General features: G+C 30.0%; 1 protein-coding gene across 1 annotated transcript; it reads left to right on the top strand.

The window, feature by feature from the left end:
* Positions 1 to 319: 319 nt before the first annotated feature.
* Positions 320 to 4,172, top strand: LOC108333902 (phenylacetaldehyde reductase). The gene is made up of 6 exons (XM_017569403.2): positions 320 to 496; positions 613 to 782; positions 855 to 1,046; positions 3,244 to 3,406; positions 3,516 to 3,702; positions 3,788 to 4,172. Exons 1-6 carry the CDS (start codon positions 376 to 378, stop codon positions 3,930 to 3,932), a joined length of 978 nt encoding a protein of 325 aa, XP_017424892.1. The 5' UTR covers positions 320 to 375; the 3' UTR covers positions 3,933 to 4,172.
* Positions 4,173 to 11,961: the final 7,789 nt, after the last annotated feature.

Raw genomic sequence — 11,961 nt, 5'->3', positions numbered from 1 at the left:
TTGATGAAAAGAAAGATAAAAGATATTTAAATCATAAAAAGAAATAAAAATATGTTTATAAAATTAAGACTAAATATTAAATAAAACTTCATATAAAAAGAAGTTTCCTGATCTGAACCAACATAAACATAACCAAATCTTAGAGGTCAATATAATATCTACGCAGTCAAGATAGCTCACCTAACACTCAACAAATTTAACTCGATCCGTCTTTGTCGCGTTTTGCACATGTCGATTCTTTATATTTATTTCTAACTACTATGCCACGTGGGCTTCTCAGAACCACCACTATGCTTCTTTTAAAATCACAGTGTCAGGCTCAGTTAACACGCAAAACTTCAAGAGTCAGCTCAGAGCAAAAGAACATAATTGAGAATGAGCACCGGCGCTGGCAAGGTAGCGTGTGTCACCGGCGCTTCCGGTTACATCGCTTCATGGCTCGTCAAGTTTCTTCTCCAACGCGGTTACACCGTTAAGGCCACTGTTCGCGACCCAAGTATCTCTTCTTTTCCTTCTATAATCTTTGCTTTTATGGCTGATTATTTATTCCTGTCATGAACATAAATGAAAGTGAGACAAACATCCACAAGTCATACATGATTGGTGATGCAGATAATCCCAAAAAGGTAGATCATTTGGTTAACCTTGATGGTGCCAAGGAGAGATTGCAACTCTTCAAAGCCGATCTTCTAGATGAAGGTTCCTTTGACTCTGCCGTTCAAGGTTGTCACGCTGTGTTTCACACTGCTTCTCCCTTTTTTTTCGGTGCCAAGGACCCGCAGGTTTGTTTGGTTTGCAGTGGGATTTGTGTATTTGTTTTATGTATGGGTTATATATGATATTATGTGTTTCAGGCTGAGTTGTTGGATCCAGCTGTGAAGGGGACTCTAAATGTTCTGAAATCGTGTTTGAAATCGGCGACGCTGAAACGCGTGGTTGTAACTTCTTCTGTTGCCGCAGTTGCATGCAACGACAGGCCTAGAGCCCCTGATGAAGTGCTTGACGAGACTTGGTTTTCCGACGCAGAGTTCTGTAGGAGAAATGAGGTATGTAAATTTTCCCAAGCTAGTTAATATAATGTGATTATAAAACTGTTTACGGTGTAACTTCATTCATATGCTATATGCTAGTAAATATAGTTGTTGTATGTTTAACGTTAAAAATATTTTATATGTTTAACGTAAGAAATCATTTGCATATTTATTTATATATTTTTCTTTCTTTCAATTTTTTATATTATTCTTTTATTGTAGTGATCATCTTATTTTTAACACTTATTTTATTGTAGCAATCAACGACAAAATCAATGTCTTAACTTTCATATCATTCCTAGCAATATAATTGTTAAGAGAGATTGTTGCTTATATATCAATAGTATGAACCAGGTGATAATTGAATTGTGAGACTTTGGTGATTGAGAAGGGTGTGTTCAATCCAACGTTATACTATATTTTTTCGTGCTCTCTTACATTATACTACAGGGAAAATTGTGATTAAAAGTGAGAAAGAAAAATTCAAATTGTTAAATCTTATTCGTAAGGTATATTTAAAAATGAAATTATCTCAAATCAAAATACTTATTTTAAGTCTATTTAAAGGAATTAATCTCAAATTTATATTTTTAAGATTTTAAGTCTAATCCATTTAATTAGATTTCGAAAAAAAATATAATTTGGATAATTTTTTGGATTAACACAAGGTAACTTTTCAAACGCTGATAAAATAAATTTAACGTAAAGGATCGTACATTGACTCTTATTTAGAAAATAAATGTTTTGAGTAAAAAAAGTATAGATAAATATGAATCATAGGTCTAAATATATGGACTAAAATATTAAGTCTTTATTTTTTAGTTAATCTAAATGAACTTATTTTAAATTTAAATCCGTTGTTTTAGATTTTAAGTCCAATCCTTTTAATTGGATATAGATAGGATATAGATTAAATAATTTTTTGGATTTTAAAAATTTAAAATCAAGACTTGTTCAAGTCAAGCTAAGTTCATTGTCCAGCTAAGTCAACCCTAGTCAAAAGTCTAGTTTATTTGAGTCAACAAAGGCTTAAGTCCACCAGAGTCGAGTCGATTTCATCTCAGCTTATGTCGAGTCAAGTCAACTTTAAACCTACGTTGAGCAGAGTGCACCAGAGCCTAGGTTCAACCTAGTTGGCCAAGGCCCAAGTTGAAACGAGTTGGCTAGAACCCATGTCGAGTTGAATTGAGTTAGTCGAACCCAGGTCGAGTTGAGTTGACCTTGATCCAAGTTGAGCCAAGTCCACCAAGATTAAGGTGGGTCGGCTTAGGTCAAGTTGAGTTGGTCCAAGCTTGTTCTAGCAAAGTTAAGGTCGAGAGTAGTCAGCCTAGACTGAAGTGGAGGTAAGTCCATCAAACCTAGAATGTGCCGAGTCTGCTAGGGTCTAAGTTAAACTGAGTCAACATGATCAAGGTGACTCATCCTGATCCTCGGTCTAGCTAATTTGACTAGGCCTTGATCGATTTAAGATGGTCCAAGTTGAGATTGGGGTGGGTCGACTATGTCTGAGGTTGAGGCAAGTCAGCTCAATTCGAGGTTGAGATGAGTCGACTCAAGCACAAGTTAAGTTGAGTCAGTCTAGACTTATCTAGCCAAGTTTGTCTTGTGTAGGACTAGATGTGTTATCCTGGACCCAAGTCTAGCTGAGTTAACCATATCCCAAGTCAATTTAAGTTGGTTCAAGCCAAGGTCGAGACAAGTCAAAATGAGTCGAGGTCAAGGTGATTCTTCTAAACCTAAGCCTACTTATGCTTAAGTTGAGTCAATCTAGGTGCCTCGAAGGAGTTATAAGTCGCTTGGTTTTAAGTATGGTCTAGTTAGTCATGTCAAAATCAAGTTTAGTCAGCTTAAGTTTTGATGAACCTAGTTGGCCAAGAATGAGGTTAAGATGAGTTATCCTAAACCCAGGTTGAGAAAAATCAATATACCCTGGTCGTGGAGAGTTGGCTTTGGTTTATGTTGAGCCAAGTCGAACCAATATCATGATGTAGCCAATGTTGTAGGTTTCTTAAACTAAAAGATAACTAAAAACCAACAATGCACTACTAAACAATTTGATCTGCTCCCATTTTGTTCATACGATATGAGATTATTTTATATGCATTAGACAAATGTACTGAAATTATAGTTATATTTATTCAAATGTCAGCAGAGTTATAAATTATGTTACAATGTTGTTGACATTTGTTCCTATTTGGCATTTATGTTTTAGGGATGGTATGATCTTTCAAAGACTTTAGCAGAAGAGATTGCCTGGAAATTCGCAAAAGAAAACAATATTGACTTGGTCACAATAAACCCTGCATTGGTTAGTGGACCTCTCTTGCAACCAGAGCTTAACACCAGTGCTGCTGCAGTTTTAAATTTTATTAATGGTAATTACTATTTATATTATTTGCTTTGTCTGCATCTTCATTACACAATGCAAGTTTTTTTAACTGAACCTTAGCTGATTGAAGAAACTGTTCCACGGCCTTGATACAGGTTCGGCAACCTTTAAAAATATAACTTTGGGATGGATCGACGTGAGAGATGTTGCAAATGCCCATATTTTAGCATATGAGAATGCTTCAGCTAATGGAAGATATATATTAGTTGAGAGAGTCATACACCACTCACAGGCTGTGCAGATTTTACGTGATATATACCCAACATTGCCACTTCCAGATAAGTGAGTATACTTATTTTCCTAGTTTCAAGATTGCGTAAGATTCATTTTTTCTAATACCGTTTCACTCTTTGAACAATATTACCAGGTGTGTGGATGATAAGCCATATCCGCCAGCATATCAGTTTTCGAAGGAAAGAGCAAAGAGTTTGGGACTTGAATTTACTCCTTTGGAAGTGAGCCTCAAGGATACTGTGGAAAGCTTGAGGGAAAAGGGCTTTGCCAAATTTTAAGGTGTTACTCTTAAAGAAAGTGGAAACCTTCTTTAATTATTCGCTTGGCTTCTTATGCTCTTGCTTATAAATAAGTTTATTGTATAATAAAACTTATATCAGAACTGGTAAGTACTGAAATAAGTTATTATTGATGTGGTTTGTACGAGGGAAAATCAAGTTTCAAACATGTTTTGTATCCGCCATTATCCGTTTTCCATATTCCATATTCGAAGGACAAATCAGTATCACTTTGGATCAGACTTACTTGTTGTTTTTTCGTATTGCTCATGTGGCTATTAGTGATATAGTTTCTGATTTTGGAAACCTAAAACAAACATAAAAAATGAGATTTTTTATTTAAATTTTTTTTTTAAATTTTTATATAAAATTATCTATTAAATTGTCATAATTAATTTTATTTAATTTTTATATCACTCTTTAATTTTAAGATTAAACTCCAACATTTGCAATTCAAAAGCAAAAATTTCAATTCCTCTTTAAAGTATGTGCAGAAAAGTATTTAAAACTTATAAATTGAAAAGTATCAAAACACAAAAATTAGTCGAAAAAAAAGAAATTTTTAATTTGAATACAAATTTAAACAATAAAATAAAAACAACAATATAAGTAAAAATACTAACTAGAAATGAAAATAAAAAAAGATACACACTAATAGCACGAGGTTCAAGGAATAAAATATATTAAAACTCTCAAAAGAAGAACTTTGTAATAAAAGAAAACAATAATACGAAAAGTCCAAAAACATAAAAGAAAAAAATAAAACTCAATATTAATTATAAAATAATAAAGATAATTAATTATTCTTTTCTTTTGAAATGAAGTTATGATTTATTGAAAAAAAAAGTTTTAACTCGTGTCATTTTCAATACAAATAAATATTAACATATTCATAATAATTTAATTAATTTTTTTTAATTTAATAAAGGTAAACAAAAAAAAATTATGAGGTATTTTTTCTTAAATATAATTTTATAATTAATTTTTAATAGAAGAATATTAATACTAAACAAAATTTAAAATCTATTTTTGAAAAAGCTTAAAACACTTATAAAGTTAGTATGTTCCACACCTTGAATCATAAACACCTAAAACTAAGATCTTCTGCTACTCTCACCACATATGTCAAATCTCTCTATGTGAGAATGTATGACTATTAGAGTGTCAGAAAAACTCCCAAGACTCTACATTCATTCTAACATACTTGAACCAAACCAAGAAGTTCCACTTTGGAACTAACTATCCAAACATTGAAACCATATACATATGTCCATACACTTCCACATTTGAATATCAACATATATCATCACTGGTCATACATCAAAGTACCATAAGTAATCCAACAATGCATCACAATTCAATTAAAACATAAGCATGGAAGTAAATGGGTGATCCAAACCTTGAAACCAACAAGGTCCACAACCTAGTTGTGAACGTTTCCACAACATGTGAAGTTGTCTCGAGAGAGAAAAATTGAAACAAACAAGTTCAACAATTGAGTTGTGGTTTTTTCCAAAACTTAAGTGAAAATGAAAATAGAGAAGTGCACAAACAGATTATGGATTTTTCCATGAGCAATGAAATTTTTCAGAGCAGTTACTAACCTCTCATAGATACACTTAAAATCTTGACTTCGACACGTTCCCTACACATTCTATTGATCCTTAGGACCTTTTGTACCCAAATTAACATTGAAAAACACCTTCCTAACTCATATTAGCTATCTCAAGCTCACTTAACAACTTAAAACTAATCAAACTCCATTTTATGTCTTTCAACACCAATTCTCTGCAACTAACAACTTACACAAGTCTTAATAGACTTAATAACAGCCCCAAAAACCTCACATTTTGTCCAAACCTTCTAAATCAAAATACCATTAGTGAAAACCTCTAAAATAAACTAAAAACCATACAAAACACATCCAAAAGATGACCAACTAGTTCTACATCAAAATTTTGTTGTCATAACACTTAAACAAGTCTTACTCATCCCTTAGACCCCTTTCAAAACACAATTTAACCAAAATAATCCTTCCCCTAACTTTTCACCTATCAAAACCTCATTTCTAGCCTAAAAACTACTTATTTCTTTTGCTAAAATGTAAATAAAATGTAAACAAAGCTTTATACAATTTAACAGCTCCTACTTCACCCAGTTTAACATCTTTAAATTCACCAAACACAAACTTTACATCAAAATCACATTGCACCTAACCATTAAATCAATTTTCACATCGACACATATTATATACAATCAACTCAACATGCTAAATTTCTCAATCGAATACAATTTCACAATTCAATCAATAATTCACCATACAAACATTAATTAGAACTCGTCTATTAAACAAATCAAGTAAAACTAGCTTCCCTTACCTTACACCGACGATACAAATCTCTAAGAACACCCCAATTACTTCTCGCACAAGGAATTTCTAAAAACACCTACGAATCACCAAATTGAAAAAGGAAAGAGTCCTTAAGACCTTAAATTGACAAAGAAACTCAGAGAAAAGGCCAAAGTACATATGCAAATGGAAATTTTCATGCATTGACTCAATTAAAGAGCGACGAGCACAGATGAGCTGAAATTTACTTGCTCTATTACAGAAACCAATCGGATAGGAATGTAGACCTCGTCGCCGTGATCGATTAAACACCTCCTGATCGTCAAAAAGATGACTCAAGAATTGAAACTCTTAGAGAGAAAGTAGAGAACTCTAGAAAAGTACTTTCTAGAGTTAATACGTTTTAAAATAATGAAACTCATTTATCAAAAAACTATTTATAAATAAACAATTGAATATTATAATAATCGAGTCTCACTATTTTTAAACTATCACCACTTCTAAATACTATTTTCTGAAATTTTACAATAAGTTTATAATTTTGTAACTTTGTAATTTCATAATTTCTTAATTTCGTAATTTCTTAATTTTATAATTTTATAATTTCTTAATTTTTTTAATTTTCTAACTTCATAATTTTATAATCTTATAATTTTATATATAAAAAAAAAATTCAACCAATTTACACTTATGGAACGTGATGATGAAGGAAACGAATTCGTCAACTGTTCTGACAAAACATTGCAACACGCTCAATATCTCAATAATCATAAATTGAGGCACTGGGGTAGACATGTTAAAGAAATTAAATTGGTGCAGTTCAAGTACTTGTTAAACAAAAATAAATAAAACTTAAGAGTCTCACTCGAATCTTTACATATGTTTAAAGAAGTTATTTACTTTAATATATCAATGTAAATTAGTGAAACAATATTAAAGAAGTTAAAAAACCTTAAACCTTATATCATATCAAGGTATTGAAGAATTTACTATTACAACAGTATAAAGTAAAAAAAATCATACACTTTAGAACAATCTTTAAAAAATTATAAATTCATACCAATTTGAATTTAGAAGTGAAAATGGTGAAAATTAATCGAAATGGAATAAAATAGCATGACAACAACAATCAAAAGGCGACAACCAATCAACTGTAGCGGGTGAATGTGACATAACATTAACGAAAATATTTAAATGAGTCCAAATAAATGCCGAGCCATAAAAGCTGTGGTAATCACAACTGTCAGGGCAACCAACGACACTATGGTCTCTGGCTTAATTTGGAAAAATATTTAAAGAATGTTAAATTATTTTTTCTAATTAAATTAAATTTTTTTATTTTTTCTTTTTATTTTGTTTATTTAAAACAAACACACATGACAATTAATCAAAAAGTATACTTATAATTTATTATCATACCATAAAATAATTATAAAAAATTATTTTTAAATGTCAAATATTATTAAAACGAAGAAACTCAAATAATTGAAGTAATTTTCAACAACAAAAAATTGTAAGTATACTGAAAAATTATGTAATACAAATTAAATAAAAAAGTCATTAAAAAGTGAATAATTATTCATAGGTAGATCAAATTTTAGGAATAATTAATTAAATTAAAAATATGACATTATTATACACATCTAAAATTTTATATGAAAATATAATATAAAGTTTATCATCAAAATAATATATTAAAAAACCAAAGTTATTTTTAGTCAAAGTATTACTCTACACTCTTTCAATAACATGAAATATTCAATAATTGAATCAAAACTTTGTTGTAATATCTTTCAATATAATCTATCATACTATTTGTTAAAAATTCGACCTTCATTTTTTTTCTCAACATGTTTTTCATTATTTTTATTACAAAAAATTATCTTTCAGTTTTAGTTGTAAAAACTGAAAGAGTGGTAAAATAATTTCTTAACCAATGGTAATACACATAAACTCTATTTCTGAGAATAAGGCTGATCATTGTTTTTTAAAATTATGAAAATATTGTATTAAAAACTTGGTCTGTTTATTTTATTTTTTTTATAAACTTTGTAAATCTAACCTTATATCGATAAAAAAATGTGTATACATGTTTGTAGAGAAACAAATGGGGATTCATATATTAGAGAAAGATAAAAAAAGCGAGTAAGAAGACAAATAAAAAATAATGCCCATACTTTCTCTCTTAGAGTTTTATTATTGAACTTGAGTTGATTGTGCTTTTCTTTTTCTATCAAGCAATTATGGCTTCACGTGATGTTTCATTATTGAGCATTTAAACTTTTTGACATATAGAACTAAAGGTAGTTATTATTTTCTTTCCACTTCTATCTTTCATTATTGAGCATTTGATAACCACATTTATTGTTATATTTCAATATTGTTCTCTTTCATTATTAGGAAGCACTTCGAACATATGGTTGTAAAGAGAGAAAAAAGAGGTTCTTCATCTAGACAACTTTTTTATTTATTCACAATGGTGAAATATATTTTTTTATTAAGTTTCATATATTTGTTGTGACATTCTACAATTTCTCATAAGATTTTGTATATGAATTATCACAAAAGCTTATTTTCCTCGTATTTTCATCTATTGAGAATATCATGTATCATCTAATTGTGTTAAATCGTCTAATACATATATAGTTTATTCTTAAGATGCTATTAGATAGTTATTCCATTAGTTGGTTATGTCATTATGATATTTTATTACATTTTTATTAGCATATACATAGTATTTTAACAACATTCCGAGAGTTCAACAAATTGAATTTATAATTTATAACACACTCTTTCTTGTTTAATTACATAATGTTTCGGTATAAATGTTGTCCGGTGTGTCTTTTGTTGCTTCTAAATGTCTGGGGCGTTTTGTTCGGCGTGTCTTTGTTGCTTCTAAATGTCTGGGGCGTTCTCTTCTCCTCCATTGTTGTCGTTCGCGCTCCTTCAGCTCGTACCGCTCGTCTACTTTCGCCAACGGAGGGGGAGGTACCTGCGAAGATACTCCGACGCTCAAGTCAGATGTAAGTTATGGAGCCTCAGCTCTCAAGAAAGTGATTATATTATCACTGTAGAATATTATCTAGAGTTCCTCTTGCATAAGTGGAACGTACCTGGACTTTTGTCCTGTCATTGTATTAATAAGCCAATAAAAATAACCTTACCTAAAAATCTGGTTAGTTACTCATAAATATCTTAACCGCTTAAAATATCTAAGATATTTTATCGAATAACTATACACATAATATTATAAACTTTATGTAAATAACTATATTTAGTTTTATATTTACTCCTTATTGAACTAATTAATAGATATATAATTGTTTCTCTCATCAAGTGGAGTGTTTTAGTTTTTCCTTTAAGTATTTATATTCTTTATATATTAAATGTCATGAAACAAAATGTGCCTTAATACATTTCTTTACATGAATTTCAGTGGTAAAATTTTACGAATTTATTAATGTGTTTATTATATATATATATATATATATATATATATATATATATATATATATATATATATATAAAATAAAATTCATTAATGTTTGCCAATTATGTTTTGTATGGATCTTCTTGGTACATATCTTATTGTGTTTTATAATTACTTTCATTTTGTATAACCTAAAGTTCAATACAAAATGCTATCAAAATTTTGTGGAATTTTAAGATATGGTATTTAAAATTGATATGTATCAATAAATTAAAAAAAGTAAATCTTATTGAATGAGATATAATCACACCTTGAAAACAAAAGTGAGGTGATCATTCATTTAAAGATTACTAAAATTGTTCACATAATTTAAATATATACACATATGGGTCAAGATTGGATTAATTCACCACACATCAATGTTGTATGAGAAAGGAGTAGAAGAGTTTATATAATTTGCACAACATAATGTGAGTAAAAGTAGTTATGAAGTGAATTTTATATGTCCTTATGTCAATCGTTTGAATAAGAGAAAGTTGAATGCAACTAAAACTAGGGAATACCCTATATGTGATGGTTTCTTTAGAAGTTATACAACATGGACATGACATGACAAATTAATAGATGTTTCAACTGTCTCTCGAACAAAACATGTTGTGGGTTCCACGATGAAAGATCGACTAAAAGAAGAAAAATTAGAGGGCATGATCTGCAATGTTGGTGTAAAAACTTTTTTTCAAGCACGTGTATGAGACAATGTATACGGATGCATAGACTCTATTGTATGTCTGTTCAACTAAGTTAACATTGTTTTCAATGGTGTTAAGAATCATGAATTTGAAAATGACCAATGGGTGGACTGATAAGAGTTTCACATATTGTTGGTGTTGTTGAATGAAATGCTTCTATATGGAAATACACTACCCATTCGTAATTATAATGACGAGACAATTCTTTGTCCGATAGGTATGGAGTATAAAAACATACATGCATGTTCTAACGATTTCATATTATACAGGATATAATTTGAAGGTTTAAAAAGAATATTGAAGTGTACGTTATCACGATACAAGCAAAAAAACAATAGTGAAGATATTGGTGAGATAAAAAAGGATCATCCCGCTTTGAAAGTAGTTTGATACCTTGTAATTGTTGGGTATCATTTACAATATGTGCTAGTTTTCTCTGAGTTTATATTATTGTATTTGACTGATTCTGATTATGTTCAGGTTATGAAGGCAAAAACAAATACAAAAAATTATTTAGAAAAAAACGCCTAAAATAGGATTGAGTTATTATCAAAACTAAAACATAAAAGGGATATTAAAATTCGGTTTTGGTAAAAATTGAAGCCTAATACCCTTTTTTATTTGAAATTATTTAATTTAAAGGATATTAGGCTTCAATTCTAGTAAAACTCAGAAACCTAATCTCTTTCCGATTTAAATAAATTAGTTTATTTTTAGGATATTAGGCTTCGATTATCCAGAGAATCGAAATTTACCTTTTAAATTTAAATAATTTTTATATAAAAAATGGTTAGGCCTCGATTAGCTTAAATTTTTATTTTATTTTATTATTTATTAACAATGTTGTGCTTCACTTCTTATTAAATGAGACCTAATATTGAAGTTTATTTTTCAATTTATAACTGAGGTCAAAAAGTCATTTCTTTTACTTCGTCTGAATATGTCTTGATTATTGAATCAAGATACAATATCCTAAATAATCGGTGCTAACTCTTTTCTACATTGGTGACTTTCTTTCCATACACCCATAACTTTCAAATAATTCTTATTGAGTTTATGATGTTACATGTCCAAATCTTCATTCTTAATTTTAAACTAAAACAATCTCAGACATTAATCACATGCAAGGAAAGTACTCTATTAATCTCAAACATATTCAAGGTATTAGGTGGTAATATTGAAGTCTTAGGTTTTAAGAACCTCAATGTTGAGGTTGAGTTTTCTTCTTAGGAGCACTAGTTCAATAAAGGGAAATGGCACCGGTTAAATTCGCTTATAGGCACCGGTTCTGCAACCGAGGCATATAGAGACGAGGTAAAAAGGATAAGTTTAATGTCTCGGTTGTGGACCGAGGCAAAAAGAGATCGGTTGTTGCCTCGGTCCTCTTTTGAACCGAGACCGTATCTTAGAAAATTTTAATAAAAAAAAAATCAAAAAACTGCTGAATCTGGGTGCTTTTCCTCAAACCTTTAACATTGAAGTTCAGAAAATCACTCCAGG

The sequence above is a fragment of the Vigna angularis genome, chromosome 11, assembly GCF_016808095.1.
Source record: "Vigna angularis cultivar LongXiaoDou No.4 chromosome 11, ASM1680809v1, whole genome shotgun sequence".
In the NCBI taxonomy this organism is placed as follows: Eukaryota; Viridiplantae; Streptophyta; class Magnoliopsida; order Fabales; family Fabaceae; genus Vigna; species Vigna angularis.
This window is presented reverse-complemented; position numbering and strand designations above follow the sequence as displayed.